General features: G+C 39.6%; 3 protein-coding genes across 10 annotated transcripts in view; 2 read left to right on the top strand and 1 right to left on the bottom strand.

Moving 5' to 3' along the window:
- The first annotated feature begins 1143 nt into the window (after positions 1 to 1143).
- Positions 1144 to 5542, top strand: azin1a (antizyme inhibitor 1a). 3 transcript variants are annotated; one of them, XM_030782166.1, is made up of 10 exons: positions 1144 to 1306; positions 1439 to 1612; positions 1783 to 1955; positions 2069 to 2206; positions 2541 to 2622; positions 2881 to 2955; positions 3203 to 3368; positions 3457 to 3566; positions 3855 to 4069; positions 4226 to 5542. In XM_030782166.1, exons 1-10 carry the CDS (start codon positions 1199 to 1201, stop codon positions 4335 to 4337), a joined length of 1353 nt encoding a protein of 450 aa, XP_030638026.1. In that variant the 5' UTR covers positions 1144 to 1198; the 3' UTR covers positions 4338 to 5542. The 3 variants fall into 3 exon arrangements, with proteins under 3 accessions (XP_030638026.1, XP_030638024.1, XP_030638025.1); XM_030782164.1 differs by having other exon boundaries at positions 3451 to 3566; XM_030782165.1 differs by having other exon boundaries at positions 3451 to 3566; positions 3837 to 4069.
- Positions 5543 to 5711: 169 nt separating this feature from the next.
- klf10 (Kruppel like factor 10) lies at positions 5712 to 8468 on the bottom strand. Its single transcript, XM_030782639.1, has 3 exons — positions 8221 to 8468; positions 7005 to 7830; positions 5712 to 6691 (listed from the first exon to the last, which is right to left on the bottom strand). Exons 1-3 carry the CDS (start codon positions 8380 to 8382, stop codon positions 6414 to 6416), a joined length of 1266 nt encoding a protein of 421 aa, XP_030638499.1. The 5' UTR covers positions 8383 to 8468; the 3' UTR covers positions 5712 to 6413.
- A 6763-nt stretch (positions 8469 to 15231) lies between these two features.
- Positions 15232 to 25237, top strand: part of ubr5 (ubiquitin protein ligase E3 component n-recognin 5) — a 31178-nt gene continuing 21172 nt past the window's right edge. For 3 of the 6 annotated variants that reach the window (XM_030783359.1, XM_030783360.1, XM_030783358.1), the window contains exons 1-8: positions 15232 to 15405; positions 20111 to 20155; positions 20476 to 20557; positions 20799 to 20875; positions 23446 to 23565; positions 24258 to 24543; positions 24797 to 24956; positions 25074 to 25223. In XM_030783359.1, the coding sequence (XP_030639219.1) occupies positions 15344 to 15405; positions 20111 to 20155; positions 20476 to 20557; positions 20799 to 20875; positions 23446 to 23565; positions 24258 to 24543; positions 24797 to 24956; positions 25074 to 25223 (982 nt within the window). In that variant the 5' untranslated portion in view covers positions 15232 to 15343. The remainder of the gene's footprint in view (positions 15406 to 20110; positions 20156 to 20475; positions 20558 to 20798; positions 20876 to 23445; positions 23566 to 24257; positions 24544 to 24796; positions 24957 to 25073; positions 25224 to 25237) is intronic. The other 3 variants (XM_030783363.1, XM_030783362.1, XM_030783361.1) reach the window with 2 other exon arrangements.

The raw sequence follows: 25237 nt of genomic DNA, 5'->3' as shown, positions 1-25237 counted from the left end.
ACGTGCTATGATTCATTTCTCAGGCACTGAAGTATCGTCAGAGAGACCTAGTGGCAGCTCTTTACCAGGAACACTTTGACTTTAATGCAGAGCCCCCTTGGGATCCCAGCTGATAGCTGGAAAGCTCCACTGTCTGCGTAAGTATACAATCCACACATCATGTATTTAACTGTGTGTGTGTGTATGTGTTTAACCCAATACATGTTGCAGTGTTATTTACACAAGTACTGGCTCATAGCTGAAGGTGAGGGGGTGTGCTGATTATTACTTAGGCAAATTACGTTTTCCATAGAACACAGAGAGATTCGTCTGAAACCCAGCATCTCCCCTGTTGTTTTTTCAAAGCTCTGTAGCTTCTTAAGCATTTCCGTTAAATCTATGAGACGAAACCCCATGGTTTTTTTAAGACGATATCTGACTTGATCACAGCATTTCAGGTTGAAATTTGCAGTTGTACTTTATTAAGTTCAGTTAGTCAGGCTGGACATGCCTAGGGGTCAGTGGGGACAGTTCTGTGTTCCTTGCTGACCCTGTGGAATCACCCACCAAAGCTTGTACTAGAGTACCCATGTGTCAGGACACCACAGTGTATAATAATATCAGACGTCATGTTATGACGCCAAAGATTTCATATGTTTTGTGCATGTTAATACCATCAGACGAAATCTCCAACAGAGTTCCTAGAAGTCATTGTGAATAATGATAACAAGCCATCGTTAGGCAGAGATGCGTGCACATTTGTTTTTAAAGCAACTTGTGCTGACATTCGGAGCTGAACTCACTGATCTCTGTAAATGCTGTCACACACTAGTTCCTGATTGGTTGTAAGTAGGCAGGGCTTTGATTCTTTTGCATATGTGGTCCCAGAGGATCTTGATGTCCGCTGAACCGTAAACTTTGCTGGTTCACCCAAAGTCTATGTCAAATAAACAGAACAGCTGCTGTAATCTTTTTTGTCATTTTAATTAGTGGCATCCATTCTGCTGTTATGTAAAAGACTTTGGCATCAGCTCCCTATTGCTTTTCTTCTTGTTATGATGGGTATTAATTATAATATGCAGTTATAGATATTGTATGAATTTGTATTTTAAAGTCTTCTAATTTTTTTTTTTTAATTTTTTTTTTTTTACAGTTTCTAGCATATTAAGGATCAAAGGGCGGGGGTGTGCTTTATGACTTTCAAACCATCAGATTACGGATGAAGATGAAGGGAACCGTGAGTGATGCGTGCCACTCTGTTAAGGTGGTAGAAGGAAGTGCGGCTTTCCAAGACGTGATTGATAACCATATTTATGAGCAAACTCTGGTAAGTTACTATCTCACTGTAAGGCGTTTCAGATTCAGCGTTTGTCAGAATGTTGTCCTCTGTATAATTTTCATTTACTCAGAAGCTCATATTCAGATATTTAATTATGATTCATGATTGCGTCTCCCTCAGACGCAGAAGAGTGCCTTCTTTGTAGCAGACCTCGGGGTTGTTTTGTGGCAGCATGTTCGGTGGAGAACTCACATGGACTGGATCCGACCTTTCTACCCGGTCAAAAGCAACAGCAGCCCCGTGATAATTGAGCTCTTGGCAGCTCTAGGAACTGGTTTTATTTGTGCCAGTAAGGTAAATACACACGATTATTACAACTGTAGATCCATTTGTCTGCCCTCAGCCTTGTTTGGACTTGTGTATGACCTTGTTTTGCGTTTTCAGAAAAGTGACATGACTTGAAGCACACTGTGTTTTGATCCCTCTTTGTTTTGTTTTGGTTTGGTTTTTTTGCATCATTTCAGCGTGAACTCGAATTGGTGAGAGGTCTTGGTGTCTCATCTAAGGACATCATTCTTAGCAGTCTGTGTAAGCAGCTCTCCCAAATCAAGTATGCAGCAAAAAATGGCATTGACCTGCTGGTGTGTGACAATGAGGTCGAGTTGCGTAAGATTGCTCGCAGCCACCCCGGAGCAAAGTAAGTCACGTGAAATGTGCGGTGTTATAGACAATAAGAACGTGTTTCACTCCATCACTTTGTACGTCATGTCACCTGTTTAGCTTTTCTGATCATTCATCTTGCTGCTTCAGGTTACTATTGCAGGTTGCTGTGATGACTGGTTGCCAGGAAGAGGAGGAGACAGCTATGTCATTGGGTTGCTCTCTGAAGGACTGCAGACACTTGCTGGAGTGTGCTAAGGAGCTTAGTCTGCAGGTGTCAGGAGTCAAGTAAGTCTGATTGTGCAGTCCTGTCCACAGAGAGAAAACTGGTAAATGGTAGCTTGCCTAAGACACAAATATGTTGCAGAAATATCATGGACATGTACAAGTCAGATAAACCCCTACTGACTGCTGAGGATAGTTTGACAATTTTTTAAAAACTTTGCATTCCCATAGTTTTAATTTTCAAAGATGAAACAGCATGCATTTACGTATTTTACAAATTATGTAAAGTGCACATTTTTATGACTTTTATTTATATGTAAAAGTTTAATTGGGTGACTCCCACAGGCTACACATATTTACGGAAATAAAACCAAATCATATTTCTGCCCCTCGTCAGGTTTCAAATCCCCCGCCACTGTCAGGACCCTGAGGTGTACACTCATGCTGTTTCAGATGCCCGTTGTGTTTTCGACATGGGAGTAAGTGACAGACTATGAATGCAACTATTTTGTGCAGATTAGAACAAAGTCTGAAATATCCTATTAGTGCCATAATCCTGATAAATTACTGCCAGAAATGGTGGGTTAGTGATGTAATCCTATCTATTTAATAACATAAATCTATTTAAGGAGTTACTGATATTTTAATTGATGGGAAGAGGTCTCTGTATTTGTGTGGTATTCGTTGAAAGTCGTTTTTAAGTGTTAATGACTGATTTCCTCTGCCCTTCATTCTAGGAGGAGTTAGGTTTTCAAATGCACATTCTGGACATAGGAGGAGGTTTTGGTGACACAGAAGATATGTTACAAAAGGTATGGTAAACACACTGAAATACATCTTATCATGCCTGTATTTTTCTATAACTGAATTTTCTAAATTTACACTATAAACATTTATCATAAGCGCTCCCCCACCAATAACTCCTGCTAGTTAGATGATTTAACTGCAGTTCTTTCACAATTTTGTCTATGCTGACGTTCATTTTCTACAGTTTCTACCTCACTGAGATTCATTTGTGAGAAGAATTTATGTTTACCCTTTTAATATTCACTGCTGTAGGCAAAGAGGGCCGTGAAACCTATCCTGGATGTGTATTTCCCTCCTTCTACTGGTGTGTCAGTCATTGCAGAGCCAGGAGCCTACTATGTTTCTGCAGCCTTCACGCTGGCCGTGAACATAATCACAAAGAAGATGGTAGCCCGTGATTGCAGCAATGACTCACAGGGTTAGTGTGTCTTTAATGCATTGGTCTTTCTGTTTCACACAATCAGGAGATCAGGGACTCATGTGGTTCTGTCTGTCCTCAGATAGAGTATCTGCAGATGATGAGCCTGAGTTCCAGTACTACATGAATGACGGGGTTTATGGCTCTTTTGCATACAAGCTGTTGGAAGATTCTATCCCAGCTCCATCTGTGCACAAGGTAAATAAACACAGGAGGAGACACACCCATGTGCTGCCTTGGAAAGGAACATTTAGACGATTGCTCGTGAACAACGAATGTCAGCACATACTACGTGGTTTTATTTAACTCACAAAGAATGTTATTCAAATAGTTACGTCAGCATAGATTAAAATTAAGTTGTTGAAAAACTGCTCACAAGTGTCAGTATTCAAGTTGGAGAGACTGAGTAAAGTTGTAGACAAGTAAGTTTGGATCAGTGCCTTAGTGTTGTAATTTGTAGATAATAAGGGGGCCATGTATCTGCAGGTGGTGTCTGCAGAGGAGCCTCTGTTCTCCAGCAGCCTATGGGGGCCCTCTAGTGATGGGCTGGATCGGGTTGTGGAGCACTGTCTGCTACCTGAACTCAGTGTAGGAGACTGGCTCCTGTTCAGCAATGCTGGGGCCAATAGCCTGGGAACCTTATCCTGCCATGGAGAAGAGCATATACCGCACATCTACTACACAATCTCTGCAGGCGATTGGTATGGAAGGAGCATGTGTGTGTGTGTTTGTGTATTTGAAAATGGACTGTGGTTCAAGGGACTCTTTTTTTTTATTTTTGTCCCTTTCCAAAGTCTATGTTTTTGCGTATATTCCGTTTCATCAAGATCTTGATGAAATTTTGATTTTCTTAACAGGTACGAGATCCAGAATTCTGGCATCATCTTAGACACCACCATGAAAAGCATCTCCCTGGTCCATTGTCTTCCATCTACCTTGCCAAAGGATTCAGTTTCCTCTCCAGCTTAGCATAAGTCCCTGCCCAGGGCTGGAATTCCCTGGTATTTAAGTCTCTGTAATTGTTATTATAAAGGCAGACAGACAGGCATTGAATGATCCTCCAGCCAAGAATATGATGAGGAAATTAGGATGAGAAGACCAAAAGGACAGCAGGTTTATATCAGATGCTGTCATTGATGAAAGGTGTATCTGAACAACCTGTCTACTCAGAAATAAAGTATGCAGCAAAAAAAATGAGAGACTTGGTCTAGATGGGACCTCGGTTATAGTGTCTGTAATTTCCGTTTACACACATGGTCAATCTATTTAATTTTTTTAACAATATAAAATATCTCCATAATATATCTGTATACGTACACAGATGATCTTAGTCAGTTATCTGCCCAACATGGGTCAACTATTTATTGAAACTAAGTTGGTGTTCATGAAATGTTAGGGTGTTTTGCATACAAATATATAATTGTTGTATGACATTATTCTGTCCTGAATAATCTACATCATACATACATAAATAATTATATTGGCATCTAATCATACCACAAACAGGCATGCTTATTCAGAAGTCCTAGAAATGCTGGACTCATGGCAGCATGAACAGGACCTTAAACTCTTCTTTCAGGTGGTAATTTTATTTTATACATGTCTTAAAGGCAATTCTTGTATTTGAATGGTTTTGTGATATTGTCTCGCATCTCTGAGTAGACTTGTTATGAATATTTCAAAAGAGTGTTCAGCTGGTGAATATATTTAACGCGAATTTTATGTTAATAGTGGCCTCCAGGAGACCACCCCACCCACCAGAGTTTGTTTCCAAATATGCTTGCTAAATGTGTTGAGCACACAAAATAACTGCCCTGTTGCAAGCAGAGACTATGACTCTCCAGTGCTCTGAAGTCGCCGTGTTGACAGGTGATTCAGCACTGTGTTGGATGCCTGGTTGTACTGAATAGTACCAGGGCTCATGGAATGTGTTTTGGATGGTTTTGTGAAAGTGTGGATGGTTTGAGGGGGCTGTTTTTTTAGAAAGGTATGAATTGTAAGTTCTACAAATCTGTCTATGACTGATGGAAGTGTGTTTTGTAAAAAGGCTTCAAGACAAAACGAGTGGTGTTAAATGTCAGATGTTTCACATCAGTATACATTTTTACACCGGTATGGGAAAATATGCACATGAAGTTCAGGCATCAGCAACAGGTAATGGCCTTTGTTGTGCTTGTCAATAAAGAAATCTGATTTATTGCTCAAATGGTTTCTGTCAAGATTCTCTATGATACTGTGGTCCACTTGAATTTAGTTCGATTCTGTTGTTTCAGGTCATATAAGAGACTGAGAAATGTGTTCCACAAAGAGACAGTAAAGACAAAGAGGGGTGAAATGTTCACATATTAATTATTTATTGTAAAACAGAAGTACAATCTGGTTTCTCACAAAGTTTAAAGTTTAACAAAAGTAGATAGGTGAAAAAAAAAAAGTCAAAACTTGTGCAAAAAATACTCGCTTTTCTAAACATTGCTTTGGTCAAACTCGTAGAGTATATCTTTACTTGTAAATGATACCCTGAAATAAACAAACACTATATAGATAACATTAATAATGAAAAAAACAGTATAATGCACACACCTCATTTGCTAATACTTTTTGTTTTAACACTGCTACATTATTGCCACTTTATTAAACAAAAACATCCAGCTCCTTTGACAGCTAGGGGCTGTTCTGTTTTACACTGAAAATATCATGCAAGTCATTTAAGCAGCGGTGAACTCAAATGGTGGTAGAGCAGTACCGTACCACTGCAGAAATAAAAATGTTCGTCTGTACAGGTATTATACCACTAAATTACTAAACTGTGACAAGATACCATTTTGTTGAGGAGACAAATGACAGGTAAGTGAAACTGAAGTTGCTAACTGCTGTGAAAAAAGTTGACCTGAAGTGACATCTTGAGTAAGAGTGGTGTATGGTGTAAGTATTCCCCATACACTGCAGAGTTATGTGCCGAGTCCTCTATCAGTGATTTGAGTGAGGAAACTGCCGGTTTGCCAGTGGCCTCTTTGGGATGCTTCAGTCCTGCTATACTTGCTGTATTCAGTTCAAGTTTGCTCTAGTCAAAACTGGGTCTGAAGGACATAAGGTAGTGATGTTGCTAATATTTCTGACCTCTAGCTGCCAGCCGGGCGTCTTCTTGCCTGCGAGGTGGCGTCGGGCGTGTTTGGTCAGGTGGTCGCTACGCATGAATCGGCTGTGGCACACGGGGCAAACGAAGCGCTTCTCACCCGTGTGGGTGCGCCGGTGACGGGACAGTTCGTCTGATCGGGCGAAACATCTCCCGCAGCCCTCCCAGCTACACGTAAATGGCTTTTCACCTGCAGGACGTGAGGAGGATGTCAACAGCTGTGCACCTTTTTTTTTTAAATTGTCTTTGCATCTGACCTCATACAACAATACCCACAATTACATCTTTTAAGTTTAAAACCGTTCTGAAAATTTTTTGGTTGCTACTCACTAAACAGTATCAATTAGTTTTGTAAATTCTGGGCATTCAATTGGTAATGTGCAGAGAAGGGGGGAAAATGCAATTGAATTGAACATTCATTCAAATATGCAATATTCAGGGACTTTTAAGTGTGGCTAGGAAGTATTGCATTAAACATATATTCCATGAAACACCTATTGTACCTGTGTGAGTCCTGACGTGGGCTTTGAGATGAGAGCTCTTGAAATAGGTCTTGCCACACCCTGGATAGCTGCAGACGTGACAGCGAACCCGAGATGTCTCAACACATTGAGGAACGATGGTTTTCACTACTGGGTTGAAGCCTGGTGCAGGAGCAATAGCGGGTAACTTGGTACCTGTGGTTGCTGCCGACTGTTTTGGGAGTGCTGTTTGCGGCATGAGAAACATGACTGGACCGCTAGGAATCTGATTCCCTACAAGGATCACAGATGGCTGGCAAACTGTGGAGCCTGCTGTTGGTGCACTGGCCACAGGTTGAGGTGAGACGGAAACTACTGAATTATTAGGGGGTCCAAACGAAAGCACCTGGAATACTGACACTGACAGACCACTCACAGGAGACCCTGCAGTGGTTAAACCAGACATCACGCCAACAGGTGAGGGGAGATTTACAGTCTGTTGAATGTGAGGAGGAGCTGGCTTAATGAGTCGGTCAGAGTTTAGCAGAGCAGGGTTTACCTTTGAGTCATTTCCAGAAACGTCACATGACTCGTTTTGGCAGCTCCTTTGTGAGTCTGGTATGGTGAAATGCTCGGTGGTTTCTCTCGCCTCCTGCTGGCTAGGACCGGTATTGCATGTACCGGGTAAAACATCTGAAGTGTGCTTGATCACACTGGTGGCGTGGGACCTCATCTGTGTGTCGTTCCTCTCTTGGAGCACCAAGTTCTCACCGGAGGCAGTCTGAACTGGTCCTTGAGAGTTAGTAGTGGCACAGTCAGTGGGTTCAAAGTTCAGCGGGCTGTGTGGTGGAGTTATACACTGTAAAGCCTGGTAAAAGAGAGAAAGAAGTTTGTGTTGTGTAGATATATAATGATAGTCTTAATATTTGCATTCATGTTCATTTACATTTTACTGTTGTATGGCCTATTTCATATGGGTTTGTCATGAGAATGACAAGGCGCGGATTTGTCATGACATTACAGTAGGAGTACATAAATGTAAACGGTTCAAAAATCCCATCACACAACTGTATAACAAAATCTCTTTTGTTTGACCTCTTTATTACACCTCTTTATCTGGCTTCATGTAGTGACGACCAACGAAAGTTTCTTGTTACATTTTTTTTTTTCCAGCCAGTCTCATCTTCTCTTTTTAAATGGTTCACGACATTTGATACCAAGTGTGTGAATATGAAGGAAACAAATACATAGCACTCACACAAGGAGATTCTGGGAATTCTGCAGGACCGGGCAGCAGAGAATCTTCTCCACAGTTATCAGAGCAAGGTGTCAGAGGCCGAAGTTCTATTGGCTGAAAGTTTCTGGACCTCCAGTTGCTGTTCATAGACATCAGAACCTCCACAGCCTCCAAGTCTCCCATGTCTGCAGAGTGACTCCCCAGAGTCCGGCCGATCACTTTGTTTGAAACATCCTATGGCCCCGTTTTGAAGACAGCACATGAGTGACTAAGATAAAATGTGTACCTGATAAAAGCAATTCTATTCAGATCAAAAGTCTTAAGTTAAGTTCTTAAGTTTGCACCTCTACCCCAACTAACTAAAGCCAAAACTCAAGTCAAACTAGAGTCCTACAATATATCTCCTTCTCTCTGACTATGTGACTTTGAAAGTAGCAGCAGACGTATTTGGAATGGATGCTGTATGCAAACGTTCATGTGAACCCTGCATGATCGGGGAGTGTTCCCTCTCAACTTAAATACCCTTTCACCTATTTGTGAGACGCCACACGAAGTGCGCATGAGCAAACGACCAACTTCTCTCTAACCGTGCGAATACCATGGGATTCGTAGTTTCCCCGTTCCTTTATATTTTTAATTTATTTACAATTTTAAAATTAGCACGAAATCAGGATTAATTACTGGATCCGCACACTATTTTCCATGTACCTATTTTTTCATTATTACACCTATGTCATTTTGGCTATATTAGCGGATCCATTGACACATTCCGAACATTTATCATTTTTATGGAAACATACTCACATCATTCGGCATTTGTGAGAGAGAGGGTAAAGTGTTCATGTTGTTCGTGTTGTTACAACGGCAGCCTCGTGGAGTTTTTTCTACTGTTCCCATGAGGGGGTGTTACTTCTGTTTTCTTGTCTTACGAGGGATGCAACTTTCTTCCCTGATTCATTCAGACATTTTAAACGCGGGGGGGCCAGTGTAGGCATGGTTCCACTCTAAGCCAATCAGTAGTAAAGGTGTGTGGACAGCTGACCAATGGAGTAGAAATAGACGCGTGATCAGTAGCTGATACACGTCGTGAAATGTGCATGGACGTTGCGCTTCGGGCGTGTGAACATGACGGACATGCGGGCTGGTGAGTGACCAGGGTGACACAATTTTGAGTCATCACAGCAATGATACGGCATGTTTCATAAGATATCTTTGCCTGTGCACGCTTACTTTGTTTTCCATAGACTAGGATTCTTCAACTCTAAAACACGTATTTTATCCATTAACTTTCCAATTACATTTATGGTCACTACTTTATCAAAACTTTTATGTATTGTGGTGCGTGAGTCTGGCAGTGGTGCTCTTGAATGTAACCTGCTGGTGTACGAAAGAAGGAAAGAATAAAACAATGTGTTGTTAATGCTTCAGTGTAGCATTGACTAAACAATTACAAAACTATTTAAATAAGATTAAATTATTTCTTGTAGCATGTTCTGTTGTTAATTTCAGGTCATGTACAACCACTGATGCATCTGTAAACTCTTACCAACTCTTTTTTAATACATTCCATTTTTAGAAGAAGAAATTTGTCTGAAAAAAAAATTGTCAGCTCTCTGCTGTGCCAGTGTTGATCAGCCTGGGCTGGCATCACCATGACCCTGTTGACTTGTAGTACCAGCTGTACCAGTCTTCATTACACATTCCTCTCTCTCTCTCCCACACAGCCAGTCAGGTCGGCTTGATCGGTTTCAGTAGCTTGGTGAGCTCTGGTCTTGGTAGACACATGCAGAGATGTTGTGTCATTTCAGCTGCTCCCAAGAATAATAAAGACATGAAGCATACTGTGTGTGTGTGCATGTGTTTCTGTCAAAGACCCACAATAGTACTGATATATATTTTTCTTAAAAGCTCACAAAACTGCTAAGTGGCGTGTGTGTGTGTGTGTGTGTGTGTGTGCGTGTGTGTGCGTGTGTGTGCGTGTGTGTGTGTGTGTGTGTGTGCACGCGCGCGTGTGCGCAGAGAAGGCCGGGATTGGATCCATTTGTCTGTCTAGCTGTAAACCAAAAATGAAACAAATATGAGGCGCAACTTTGTAGGTGATCATGTGCATTTTACATACATATACCATGATTACATATGTGCCTAAACTCAGTATGTCATATGCAAATGATATCTGTATATTGTATATTGAGTTTAGGCACAAATTACTGCTAACCAAATTCCACTTTCTAAATTATTTGGTGAGCACAGTCCTAGGATATGAGCAACTTTCCTTGTCTTTAAGTTATGCCAGCAAATGCTGATAATAAGCAATCTGTGAGGACTATTGTGCAAGTAAGTCTGTTTATCCTTTGCAGACAAAATGATACTGTGGTTTTCCGGGACTGAATCTGAAAATTCCGTGGATTCACAAGTCCAGCAGTTATTCTCAGAATATGCCATTGCCTGCATAAAGACGGGTTATTTTGGTAACTCCCACACAGATGTGATCCGGTTACAGGACTTGGAAGACTGAAAGTGTTGATGTAGCCTGAGTGACAAGAGCTGATGTTACTACTCTGATGCCCAGTATTGGCACCCATTTGAAAGAACTTAAGAGTAATCCTAGGATTGTAGGGCCACGGAGACTTCTAGAATTTGTTGTTCTTTGGTGGTTTACTTAATGTATATTACAAAGACAGCCACATTATTTTCTTATCCTGAAAATGGATGCTAATTGTAAGACTGCATCAAAGCCCTTGGTAACAGTGCTGATAAAAAAGTGCTTATTCCACCTAACATTGTGCTCAGTTTGAACCCAGTTCAGACTGAATGACCTAGATAGCGAGTATGTACACAAGCAGAAGCATAAGCTGGTCCAAACAGCTATAGCCCTGAGGAATCTCTGTTCAGTAGGATCCAGTGAGTTAATTTTGGTATAATTCTGCAGAAGTGTGGTTCTCCAAGAGCACGATGGCTATCCTTCACTAAAGCATGTGTCCTTTCCTTTTCGAGGTCATTCAGTTAACCTAATATCCAGTAACACTTCAAAACAAAATTATTGCAACCTACGTGGCCTGGACAGATTCTTGAAATTTAAAATAGTTCGTAACATCCTGTTATTTATCTTTGCCTTAAAAAAAAAGACATCTGCTATTTTTGGAGATGTACGAATAATCATTGTACACAAACAGTTATCTACGTTTTGAGGGCAGTGAACCCAGAGACCTCCCATGCACTGATAAAACAGTTTTACATTTCCCTTGATAGTATCAGGGTATGTTTACCCTCGTAGTTATTCTTTAACCATTTTTCAGCTAAAAATAACTAGAGCTATATTTGACTTGGCAATTTACTTTTAGAATGCAAAAGTGGTTTTTGAAAGACATACGCGCCTGTTCAAAACAGATGACCCCCATCACTTGGATTTGGGACTAAGACCACGCCCCAAGACTCCATCCGTTGGACCATTCAAAAGGTAGACATCTATAGTAAGGTCCATCATTTCACAAGCATGCCATAATGCATATACATTTTACCGTGACTGCATAATAACATCTTTTTTGGTGCATACATTATTTTTAAATGATTTCACACATAAATGTGACAAAGGATACGTTCTTCATAGTCTTTTGTTTGAAAAAGCACCAAATGGTATGTCACTCCAACACAGTGCTTCATGAAGACTTGTGTGCAGCAACACCAAATAGTAACATTTTCATGAATGATCCGATTTCCTCCAAAGCCAAGTTTGATCTTAGTAACTGGATACAGCATGTATTAGACAATCTTACAGAGAACTGCACAACCCAACATGATCATTATTCCTGTTAGAACAGGAAAAAGCGCAGAGTGGTCAGATCTCTCCCTCTCAGAGAGACTGTAATGTTTGTCGGACATAATATAGGCACCTGATCTTGTTTTTCTAAAGCGAGTAATGGCTGGAAGATCCCAGGGAAGTCCCCATATAAAAATCAAAGGGTACAAACAGGGAGTTCAAACAGAAGCTAAATCCTGCCATCTGCTGGTGCTTAAGTGACATGAACCAATTACTCACCAAATAAAGAAATAAAATACCCATGATCATGTTGATAAATCTGTGGAAGGCGCTAAAATGCACCCAGTATTTATCAAATGTATGTCTTTATGCTTTTTTGTACACAAGAGGTCAGTATATTGATGTAAATCGTTTAATTAGGAGGTTTATGAAGGTATACCTTTCCCCCAGATTTTTTGCAAAACTGAAATTGTTGTAATTTGTGTGCAAAGGCATCCCTATGAAGTTTTCCTTTCACATTTTAAATATTCTTCTCTTTGAGCAGATTTTGCATATCAGTTGTTAGTTGACCGTGACCATTTAATTTTAGATACCATTATTTTCCTCAAATATGACTGAATGGGGTTCGGTAGTGCTCAGTGGCTATGATAAAACATAAATAAACAGTTATTTAGGTATTTATATATAAATTGACAAAAGCATAGTTTTTACAGTGGGTGGTTTTTGGAGTGTTAGCCAGCTCAATTTCAGCCTTTGTGGAATAACAGTAAAACAGCAGTAAAGATAATATTACCCAAAGTTATGCATATGTAGTTGTGAATAAGCAAAATGTCTGTTATGTTTGTGAAGTGTACACTCATTTAGACAATTTCCAGAGCCACAGTAAGATGTTTTCATTCTATATTTGAAGGCTAATCATCCCATCAATGGCAAAAAAAAAAAAAAAAAAAAAAAAAAAAAATATATATATATATATATATACACACACACACATATATATATATACGTGCGTGTGTGTGTATGTGTACACACACACACATATACTGTATATATTTTTAAATTATTATTTCCACAATTATGTTGGCCCATTGTTCCTGTGGTATCAAGTTATCATTCTAAGACAACAAAAGTGGCTCATACTGAAATTATTGCACTTAATACGGTAGATTCTGTTGTCTGAAAATAAATTCTTTCTGTTTATTAATTGGCCTCACTTTCAGTTTTATTGTGAAAAATCCCCTCAGTTTCCATTTCAAAGAGCACTGGTTTAGAATATATTTGGAAGGGTAAGAGTCCCTATGCATTCTCATAATGTAGACTTGGACAGATTAGTGTATAGAATACAGAGTGCTAAGAAAAAAATGATTACAGGAGGTTTTGTTGTGACAGTGTATAATTCTTACACAGTAAATATTTTAAATGAATTTTAGTTCATTTACTGATGAGAAACGTCATTTTACCACAGTTCCTTCTCTTCTGCACATACGGCAACATAAACATGTAACTGTCCTCAATCACACTCCAGAGGGGCTGCCTGCACCAACTGCTATTTGCTGTATCTCTCATTTATCTCTGAGGTGATGGGAGCTGGGGAAATACCAAAGGCAAATTTTAATTGAGGTTAATTGACTAAATTAATGAATATATCTTGATGAAAAGGTATATACTAAGACTGTTGTTGCATTACCCATGTGGGATTGATACCTCTCCTTTTCTTCTTTGTTTGCCATGACAAATAGTGAAGCTACTAAACAACTGCATTAAGCCATTTCCACTAAACAATCAGTACAATAGATCCAGTTAAGTGTGTTGTATTAAAAAAAATGTTGTTTAATGAATGCGAAACCCTTTATCACTCCACGTAATATATTTAGACCAATAACATCTAATAAGTGTATAACATCAAAAGCACCATATAAACATTAAAATGGCACTGTATCAGAGTCCAGCACAAATATGGTGTTTTATTGCATCACTGTCTCGTTCAATTCTGCCTAGCAGTAAAGATCTATTATAAACACAGAATTTACTACAGTGCTTTTCCTCTACTGAACAGATGCATTAAAAAGCAATATTTGCATTCCATATATGCTTCATTCTTTTAAAATAATTAAAAATTTACACAACTCCCACATTAAAGAAATATATGTGTAGCTTATCCAGCTAACCTACATTATTATTGTCTGAAGTGTTATCACTTCTAGGGTAAATTCCCACTGAGACTCCAGTTAATTATGGATTTGTTAAGTCAGAAGGGGATTTGTTAATCATGATTTTCCTCACATTTGCCTAGTAACAGGAAGCACTGTACATCATCTGTACAAAGTAAAAACTTGGAATTAAAAACTCCTTGCAAATTATTAGGAAGATTTCTAATTTTTAAATACAAACATGTGGTATATTAAGGAATTGACAAGCAATGTTTTTGAATATTTAGTTTTCACTGTGGTCTAACATAGACATATAAATGCATGCTTTCTCAATTCTTATGAACATAAGCGTGGATCATAAACTTTGTTTTAATAAGTAAACTGTGAACCGAGGCATCATATTTCACTTTTGTTGCAGAAAAAGGCACAATGAACAGACACAATAGCATCAAGGCATGTCCCACAGGTTAGCCAGGAACAATCACAGATCAGTCTCAACAGACCAATCAAATCTATCGCTCTCTGTTGCTCTGAAATGTGAGACTAATCCAAAACTCAGAGCTGTGACACAGCCCTGATTTCCTCAGAACATTTGTAGTCCCATAGGACACACACACACACACACACTCTGCCATCATCATCATCATCATTCTAAAAACCTCTTGCTATAAAGAAAACATAACAGAGGAGGCAAAAGAACACAGGCATGAAGATGTATGTTCAGTGTTGGCTCTGCTGTATTCCCTTTAGAATGGCTTTTAGAATTAGTTAATTTATTTTATGCTTCTTTTAACGCTATTCATAAAGATAAAAATGAAATGAAATAACGGAGAATTGACTACCAATGGTTATACTGCGGTTTATTAAGTGTAGCGAGCCTTGTGGTGAACAAAAAATAATACAATGCTTTCTCACTGACAACATATGCAGATTCTTCATGTGATGCAAGTGTCTGTTTCTTGCCTTTACCCACTGGTCCAATCCAAAGCGCGTTACCATATTTTCTTGTTAGTGTTCAAGGTCCAACCAGAGTCAGTGTTGTATCACTGCTTGTCGACACTGAGCGAAGAAGCCAAGTAGAGTTAAGATGGCGGCATGTGGGTGAGGAGGCTGTAGATCTGTGCTCTGGTTGTCTTTCTAAAAAGGACTTACATGAAACCACGTTATTAGAGTTAATCAGAAATTAACAGCCCCCCACAAAAGTTACACGTTTTTTGTCTTATTTTGGACTAAACTCATGACGTCTATACACTTTGTGGTTCACCCGTTGCCCGGGACCGAGGACCAGCTCAATGACAGGTATTTGTTTCGGGCGGGGAAATGAGGGTTTAAATCATTTTAGGTATAGGGTGCGGTAAAGAACTGTTATTTGTACCCTTATAGTTTGTTATGGTCAATCTGTGAATGAATCTAACCTGAAGAGAATTTCGTCTGAGTGCATAATTAGGCCCGGTATTTGGTTCAATCTTGCTCGTCGTCGCCGCTAGACAGCAAGCTAGCTAGCAATGCTAACTGGAATGATTGGCCGATAGTCAAAGTTGAGACGGACAATGCGGGTTGGGGGATGGGAAGAAAAGAGAGGGAACATCAGTGAAAAATATTTCTATTTTTAGAAAATGTTGTTTTTTCAGATTATTATTGTTAAATTTCGAAGACCTGTATTGATTTTATTCGTAATTTCAATATTTTTGCATGTTCATGTGGAGCAAAACAAAACCACTGAAAAAGTCGCTAGCTAGCTATGCTAACTGCTTAGCGAGCAGTTAATCGAGAAGATAACTGCTCGCTAGGCAGCTATCATTAGCAAGAAAAGCTTTTAGCTTGATATCCTGCTGTCTAATCAGCTAACCATATCCAGCTATCTAGCTGCCCTGTCGTAATCATAAGTACTGTCCTTAGTTGGTTTATCTTGTTTTGTGTGCATTATTGTAATTTTTGTTGGCTTTCTGGCTAGTTTGTTGGCTTGTTAGCAGCGCCGTTAGATCTTCTAACCTAATTTGGGTTAGCTAACCTTGGTAGGATAAATGCTGTGCAGCCTGGTGGCTAAAATGTGGGAAGATACGTACAGTAGTAAAATTGGGACGAGAGACAATAAACAACATAGCTAGCATGGCACACAGTAATATACTGTTTGCATCGTGAGGAGATGCTAAGTATTTTGGTCTATATCTTTTCGCTTGTGTTTGTCTTTGCCACGAACGAACCAGAAAAACCTGAGAGACCATAGCTCCACATTCAATGTGCCTTGCAACGTTTTGATTAATTCTTCAGCCAGAACATCGATCACCTGATAAGTTGCATTTAAAGTGCAAAAAGATTAAATAGATGTACTAAAGTACAAAAGCCAATAGTACCAATTCCCTTGGTCATTGTGAGTGTGATGGTTTATTTAGCTTGTCCACTGACGGTTGCTAGTAAGGCTAAAACCAGTCGTTTAAATAGCTACCAGCATTGCAAAGGCTTTTGTGTCTGTCTGCAGTTCAGTTTACCTTTCACTGTATTTCAAATGCCCAATTCTGTAGTAATCTCCTTGTTTTCCGAATAAAATACGACATTCTCTTATTTAAGAACCGATGATTATGATGGATTGCGGTGTACGATATATTAAAAGTGACGGGAATTTTGCTCTTAACCATTAACTAGTATAGAAGGATTCGTTAAGACCCAGCTTGGTGGAACAAGGGGAGTCTCAGTCATGACAAATGCCAGAACGTGTGTGGCTATCTTTGTGCTTCCTTTTGCACAGGGTGTTGTGACCTGTATTTAGAAGCCACATATGTTCTGTTGTGAACCTGTTTGTGCTCCTATTTTGACCGGTCTACATTAGTCAGAGGAAATATATGTTAAAACGATTATTATATGGCTTACAAGTTAAAATGTTTAGGCCTAACGTGGCTCTCTGTTGTGTTAAATTAACGTACTTGAAATATTGTGAAAATGTCTTTATTGTTTGTATGGGCTTTCTTTATAGAGGATTTTTTTCCCCCAAATGAGTGTGATTTTTAATGTAGGTCGTTCAAATTCTGGTGTAGCAGGTTACTATGTATGCAAAAAAAAAAAAAAGAATTCTCTCATATTTTACTGATGACATGTGGCCTGTATGTCTGTTGCCCCTGCACTGACACATCCTTTACAACTATCTGCTTCCTTTGGTTGGTAATACCTTTTGACATTTCTTCAGTAGGCTTTTTTTTGCAAACTGTTGACTAATGGATATCTTAAACAATTTGTTGCCATTATGCAGTCAGACAACAGTCTAATATTTAGCTGGACCTTGAAAAAACTGCCACATTGTGGTTCTTATGGTTACTTGGCCCCCCCCCCCCCATTTTTTTTAAATGTACTATTAGTCGTGCTATTACAAAAGCTCACAATTTGGGGTTTACTTGCCTTTTTCATACTTGTCAGCATATTTCATAATACTTAGCTGATTCACTTGATTATCTTGTATGATTGCTCTTCACAGTAAGGTCTTATGTGTCTCCAGGTTACAGCTTGTGAAGTTAATTGCAGTGGTTTGTGAATGTCCTACACAGTTATATCAGTGTGCATGTAACTATATCTATTTTAACAAACATTTTTAGGCTGCTCTTTCAATATGCACTATGGTAAAGTAACATGAGGGTTACCTTGTGTCATTTCAGGAGTAAGTAGTCTGTAAAAGCTAGTAATGATGTGCACTAACCTGCAATTTGTAAGCAGTGACGTGTAGAGGCTGTGGAAGTGAATTAATTTGAGGGAAAAGAAGCCGTTTTGAACTGGGCTCACTGGAGCTTTTACCAGGATGTTAGTTGGTTCTTTTGATACTTCCAGATACTTAAAATATTCCTTCTTCTTTGTCATAAACATGCATTTTCTGTGATGGGTTTAACAGTGCTTAGTAATGTATTTAAGTATCGGAGAGTTAAAAAAGCAAAGATCTCTTTGTTTTCCTCTATCATCTTCCATACCAAGTTATAATATAGTTCATACTGTTGTTATTGTTTGTCACAGGAGTCAGCAAGAAGTAGAGTCTTGCAGTTTTAGTCTTTAATAGGGATGTGCACTAATCTTAATTTTTTTCGTCGCTGAGTAATTAATGGAGCATATGAACAAATAATTACTTGTTCCGTCTTAATAATTTCTCAGGCAGATTCATATCTGGAAAATGGCTTTTGACTGGCACAGGTCAATAAGTAATCTGTGTTACTTCTGTTTAGATCTTCCATTTAACGAGACGTCGGTCATGGACTGCCACAGAAGAAAGTGTTAATAGAAGGCAGTGTTTACAGATGACATCAGGCCCATGCTGACATGAATGACTTTGAATTAATGTGAACTGGCAGTTTAAAAATCAGCTTGGATTATGGCTAGAGATTAGCCTGATCAAGTCACTATTTGCCTAGTCAGGAAAGGAGCCACGAAGATATTTTTGTTTGGTAAACCTGTGAAGGTTATTGATACATTGATTGATTAGATTTGAAAATATTGAAACAAAAAAGGGGGAATTATTTATCTGAAATGAATTAAATGAATAATTGGATTGAATGTTGAATTACAAGGAGAGAGGTTTATTGTCAAAATGTGTCTAAATGTCAACAGAGGTGAGCTTTCCTTTTGTCTCTGTTGTGCATAACGTTGTTACATTACTGACTGAAAATGCAGCCTGGCTGGTGCATGCTAGGTAGGTTTTTTTTTTTTTTCCCTCACAAAATGTTCTGCTCGTCTGTTATGATGACTTTTGTCAGTTAATTATTGCAGCTGGGGCAGTGATAATTTTTTGCACAGGTGTATACTGTAGTGGAGGATATTGCCACTGAATTGTTTTTTCAGGAAAGGAGGCCCAGTTTAGCTCATGTGTCCTGCTGTGTTACCACATCAGACTGGATTGTGAAGTGATGCACAGAAATGTGGGGAACAAACAAGATGCTTTGAAACGGCATTCACTGGAACCCATTAAGTTTTGCTGAAATTAAAAGGTTTGGATCCACTGCAGCTTAGAAGTTCAGTAACTCTGCCGTTTGGGTTCAAGTCTTGCATGTTTGCGTAGAGCAAAATTTACACAAGCAGTTTGTGTTACTGAGATGAGAACTGAAATGTTCGTTTTCTGCAAAGCAAGTTTCTTCTGTATTGAGAGGGTAACTTGTGATTCAGGCATGCTGCCCCAGTAGGCTCTGGCATAATTTACATTTGACGTCAGCTGCAAGGCAATTTTTATGGTCCTCCGCACCTGGTTTTCCTATTCAGATGCAGTGTAGTGGTCAAACTTCAGTACTTCAAAGTCTCTCACTAGTCCCACAGATATTTAACAGCAAAGCATTATATCACTCTCACACTCTCTCATTTTCACTAGCATGCAATGCTTTTGGAAAAATGACCTTTAACATTAGCAGAGCTGATGGCTGTTTGCATGCTCTTAATCATCCTTGAATGTCATGTGTCCGGATTATGCATAGTTATAATCACAGAGTTTAAATCATACAGAGGAAAAGCTGAGATAACCCACAGGCCCATTTAGGCTATTTACCACAGTGATTCATAGTCCACAGCCTTTCACCTTGGGCTATGGCCTGTTTTTTCATTTACATTTTCCCCGCAGGAGTGATGGCAAATGTCATTATGGATTACTTGGTGCATTTAGGCCAAACCATGACTAGATTCAGAGCAGGCACGTAGGTTGTTACTCTGACGTACAAAAACAAAGCCAACTGACAATGTCCTTATTTTAGACTTACTGTTTAAAGACTGTTAAGTATTACTATGGGCTAAAGTGATTGTGCTCAGAATGCAAAGTAGCATTAAGATAGTCCTATACTGTTAAGTGACAAGAATCAGAGCTGTGTCAGTTATGGTCAGCTGATGTTTAGCTTGGGAGCATTTGATCATTTGTGTACACGACATGAACGCGCATTTATCACTGGAGGGAGGGGTTGTTGTAAGGTAATTATAATTAATCTGAAACTTATTTGAATATGTTTCATATAAACTAGCAGTTGTCTTCATATTTCTGTTTTCAATCAAACAGGCTCCGTGAAGTGTCAGAAAAACTCAACAAATACAACTGCAACAGGTAAGATATAACACAGACACAGCGATAAAGTCATATGCATCATGAACTAGTTCACCACACCGCAACGTCACTTGCTAGCTCTAACTCTGTGACATCCATAGACATTTTAGGATAGCGATTGCTTGGCATTTGTGTAAAACTTGATTTTGAATCTGAGGCCACCTCTTAGAAACATACAGGTTACTAGCGGACTTTCTGCATCAAAATGTGTGAAATATCACCTTTCATGTGCTTCTGCAAAATATAGTCTTGTGGTCCTTTTCATTCTGGTAACTTTAATGGAATTTGAGAACTGGCTAATGTGAATTTCTCTGTTCCAGTCATCCACACCTAAATCTGTTGGAGCAGGCCACACTTAAACAATGTGTGGTTGGACCAAACCATGCTGGTTTTCTCCTTGAGGTAACATTGAGGGTCATGTAGTCCTTCATTCACTACATGTTTTACTTTTTCTCTTTTGCTGTTAAAATGCATTCATCATGTATAAAAGTTTGAACTGTGTTAACAACAGAAGTTTTTCTGTTATAGACATGTAAAGCCCTTTGAGACTATAAATAGTGATATTGGGCTCTAAATAAACTTATTATTATTATTATTAAAGACAAGAAACAGGTGGAGTTTGATTTATTTGTTGTTGATTTAGGATGGACGCATCTGTAGGATTGGCTTTGCCGTGCAGCCAGATCGGCTAGAGCTTGGCAAACCAGATGGAAGTGATGGGTGAGACTTTCTATACTCCTTTTTAAAGATTGTTAAAACTTTATTGTGTGATAAATGTCCCTGTTAGAGGGATGTCCTGAAATGGAGGTGAGTGAAAAACCATTGTGACACTGTCCCAAACATAAATAATTAGCCTATTGACACAGTATGTGAGAGCAGCACGTGGGTCCCCAATTTAAGACATGCCACAAATCTGCGTCCCCAAAAGCAGCAAGAAGTAGGACACCCCGCTATTCATTTTGATAATAACTTCTAAACTAATTATTTCCAACAAATAAGGCAGATAGAAGTGGGTATGACAATTTTGTATGAGAATATAAAAAAAAAGTCTGTTTTGTGGCTCAGCTTACATATAATGGCTTACCAGCTAATGGACTTAAAGTTGCTTAGCGAACCTTTATAAGCATTGGATCTGTTGAGGGAACAAATGTAAAATGCTAAAAAAAAAAAAAAGAATTGGCCTAGTGCTAGCTCTTAGAGTCTTCCGCATTACTTCTGGTGAACTGGACACACCAGAGTCTGAATTCATGTTCATGTTATTAGGGTGGCACAAGAATTGAGAACATCCCACGTGTGTGGTACCCAGGTGTTGGATATCTGACATTAGGAGTGGTTTTCTACGATAGCCTTTTCAGTCACACTGATGTGTGTGGAGATACATGACCACAAATGACATAGGCGACACGGTTATAATTGAGACACGGACAGCGTTTATTGTTTTATAGTGTTGGTAAGCAGGGCGGCTCTGCAATCGTCAAAATTCCCCATTGTTTTTAGAGCTACCACATCGGTTTATTGGACTGTTAGATGATATGTGTATTTTGTATTGAGATTGCTAGATAGTGTCTGTTATCAAATAAATACATAGTGAAATGAGTGTGAACTCATTAATATATTTATGCGTCATCTGCTCATGATGAAGAAGAATAGCATAGAACATTTAGGCCTTTTAGTTGTCAGCTTTTCTCCATACAAAGCCGTGTGCAATGTTTTCAGCATAAAAATCATTATATTTTTAACACTCGGGGTGGGGGGGCTATACGCATAGTTTCTATTCATCTGGTTAAATAAGATTGCAAAAACCACTTCTGGTCTGTTTTTCTGCAGAGCTGGTAATTTGTAGTGAGAACAAAATGAAATGAGCTGAATTTTACAAAATTAAAAGATTGTTTAGACTGTTATAGCTTGCAGCAGTTAGCAGATATGTAGGTCTGAGAGAGCATTTAAGAATATTCATAGAGTTTAACCACTGCCATTGTTGAGACAGGGGGTGGACGGGCCAGCTCCACTTTGACATGCCCTGCAGATAGTATTACAGTTGTTACAGAATGCACATAGTTGTTCCTGTAGTGCTCTGAGAGTGCTAATCGTTTCTGGTTTAATCTGATGGGTCACAGTGTCTCCCATCTCAGACATCTCATCATAGCTGAGTGACACTTCCTCAGGCTGTCTGTAAGTGTTGTCTAGCACCACAAACACAAGGGACTGATTTTTTTTTTTTTTTTTAAGAGTTGTTTTATATGTCATTATTTTTGTTGGGGTTTTTTTTCTTTGAGAGTTGGTAAAGATGAAAGATTTAATGTTCTGTCTACAAATCAAACAAGTGCTCTCAAATGCAGTTATAGAAGTCACTCAGAACGTGCACGGCAGAGCTGTGTGATGTGGTAATGATCTGAGAATCAGTGTACCTTGTCTTACAGTGCAGGGAACACGGTGTTTATACCTCTTTGAAGCAGCTACACGTTGCCAAACAAGTATAAAGGATGAATTTAGGATTATGTGATATAAACAGTTGTTCTGAAATGTTTACTGCCTGTATTCCTTTTAGAAGGCTCTGAGCAGGAAAGATGAGGCTGATAATGAATGTGGATCTGTGTTTATATCACTGCATACCTTTTTTTTTTTTTTTTTTAAAATTCACTTGTTGCCTTGCATATCAGCATGTCACTACCCACTCACAACACTAATGTCTTTTGGTTTCTTTTTTTTTAAATGTTTTTTTTTGAGAAAGAAAGTAGACATAATGCCTGTGCGATTCTTACTATGTGGTCTTAAATTATGTACCATTTGATGGGAAGTTATATATATATATGAGTTATATGGCTTCATTTAAAATCTTGCCACAATGGAAAAGGGTTTTTAACTTTCTGTGTTAGATATTTTCTTGTGGCTACCTCCCTTTGCAGAAGTTCAAATTAACCACACGTATCGCACATGTATTATGTTAACATTCTGTACTCATCCTATTGAACTCAAGAATCTGGTGGGTTTTTAAAAAAAAAAAAGGCATGATAACACATAATATAAGGGAAAGTTTCAGCAGCTCTCAAAAAAAGAAACCGCAAGAGCCTTAAAAAAAAAAAAAAAAAAAAAAAGAGGGGCTTGAACAATAGACGAGTTGCAACTAATTCTGATTCCCAGGGGTGTTGCCATGCTAGTCTTTCCCCCACGTGTTAGATAAGCCTAAATACCCAATTGGCTTTTAAAGCCTGGTGTATATCCAGGCTCTACTATCCAGTCCCCATGTGGGACTGTAGGTTTGTAACTGATCTCCCATCTTTTGTTTCCAGTTCAAAGTTGAGCAGTGGTTCAGGGGCAGGAAGGACCTCCAGGCCAGGCAGGACTAGTGATCCGCCCTGGTTCCTGTCTGGTTCTGACACACTGGGCAGACTCGCAGGCAACACCCTTGGGTAAGTTCTGGTAGGGCTATTAAAAATGTAGCCATCAGGTAAAGCCGGCAGCCACGCATACCATGGTGCCAGAGAACTGTTGGAAAATCCCTGTGGTTTCCTTTCTGTTTGGTTGTATTGTACTGTTTTTGTATGAGGGGGGAAAAAAAAAGTCCCATCTTAAACATCATGTGGAAAAAGTCCCAGCCTCCAAAACAGCTCAGAGGGTTATATATCCTCTCCTGCAGAGGCTGTTCAGGGCCTTCTTTACGGTATTTGTAAGCAATTACACTCCAAAAGTGTCTCCATCAAAATGAAAAAAGAAAAGTGAATATACTCATTTTGGTGCACTTAGATTTTTTATTTTATATCCTTGGCAATGTATCATAGTTTATTTAGGCTTCTACTGTTGTGCCAAATTTGCCCCATATTTTTTGGTTAGGATTTCCACCATTTAAAAGTCCATTTTCACTACACTCTGACGTCAGGCTACCAGGGTTGTTGGAATAAAGTTTAAAAAGAAAGTTTAACCTTTGCATACCCACACTGGTAAAAATCCATGGGACACCACACTGAATGGTTGTCAGTTATTATGCCTGTTATATGGAAGTACTGTTTTCCTTTTTAGTTTCTGTTGGTGATGAGCCAGTGCATTGTGGTCAGTTGTTTTCTCCCACTGACTCTGGCCCTGTGTGTGTTTGTTTTTTTGACAGGAGTCGCTGGAGTTCAGGAGTTAACGGTGCTGGGAGTGGTGGTGGTGGAGGAGGAAGTGGAGGAGGAGGCACAAGCGGAAGTAGCGGAGGTGGCGGGGGCGGGGGAGGCGGCGGCGGGGGCGGAGGAGGTGGCGGTTCCTCGGGCAGGTCCTCCACGGCGGCGCGGGACTCCCGCAGACAGACGCGGGTTATCCGTACCGGCAGAGACAGAGGCTCCGGGCTCCTGGGCAGCCAGCCTCAGCCTGTCATCCCAGCGTCAGTCATCCCCGAGGAGCTGATATCTCAGGTACCTCCACCATACACGGGACTGACAGGACAGCGCTTACGCTTCCACAGAGTCTGCCCTAAGCTTTTTTTCCACACTGATTTTTCAGTACTCTCCCTTTCATTTCGACAAGAAAACACTCTTTTTGACTGTGGCATAAATAAATAGGTTGCAGGAAGGATCTGACTCTTGTTATCTGTCATCTGGTAATGATATCTGGGGGGGGGGTGATTGGACCTGACTTATTTTTCCGTACTTATCCAAACTCCACCAGGCCCAGGTGGTTTTGCAAGGGAAATCCCGAAGTGTAATCATCCGTGAACTTCAGCGCACAAATCTTGACGTGAACCTGGCTGTCAACAACTTGCTAAGCAGAGATGATGAGGACGGGGACGATGGTGATGACACTGCGAGTGAGTCCTACTTACCCGGAGGTAAGTTGCCTCTTAGTCTAACAATGTTATATTTCATTTTTTAAAAATTATTTAACTTTTTTTTTTTTTTTGAAACCTTTTGTCATATTAAACATTTGTATTGTTGCTGTGTTGTAGAAGACCTGATGTCTCTGCTGGATGCGGACATCCACTCTGCCCACCCCAGTGTCATCATTGACGCTGATGCCATGTTCTCTGAAGACATCAGCTACTTCGGTTACCCATCTTTCCGCCGCTCCTCCCTGTCACGCCTGGGCTCCTCACGAGGTAACTGCCAGAAC

Source organism: Chanos chanos, chromosome 8 (assembly GCF_902362185.1).
Source record: "Chanos chanos chromosome 8, fChaCha1.1, whole genome shotgun sequence".
NCBI classification, from domain to species: domain Eukaryota; kingdom Metazoa; phylum Chordata; class Actinopteri; order Gonorynchiformes; family Chanidae; genus Chanos; species Chanos chanos.
Note: the sequence above shows the minus strand (reverse complement) of the source record. Positions and strands in the feature narration are given on the sequence as shown.

Excerpts from the sequence above, each read along its gene's own strand:
- azin1a (XM_030782165.1), top strand. The coding sequence starts at position 1,199 with ATGAAGATGAAGGGAACCGTGAGTGATGCGTGCCACTCTGTTAAGGTG. Across the intron at positions 3,369-3,450 it reads TTGCAGCAATGACTCACAGG|ATAGAGTATCTGCAGATGAT; the intron begins GTTAGTGTGTCT and ends GTCTGTCCTCAG. Across the intron at positions 3,567-3,836 it reads CAGCTCCATCTGTGCACAAG|GGGGCCATGTATCTGCAGGT; the intron begins GTAAATAAACAC and ends GTAGATAATAAG.
- klf10 (XM_030782639.1), bottom strand. The coding sequence starts at position 8,382 with ATGGGAGACTTGGAGGCTGTGGAGGTTCTGATGTCTATGAACAGCAAC. Across the intron at positions 7,831-8,220 it reads AATTCCCAGAATCTCCTTGT|GCTTTACAGTGTATAACTCC; the intron begins GTGAGTGCTATG and ends CTCTTTTACCAG. Across the intron at positions 6,692-7,004 it reads CCACGTCAGGACTCACACAG|GTGAAAAGCCATTTACGTGT; the intron begins GTACAATAGGTG and ends CACGTCCTGCAG.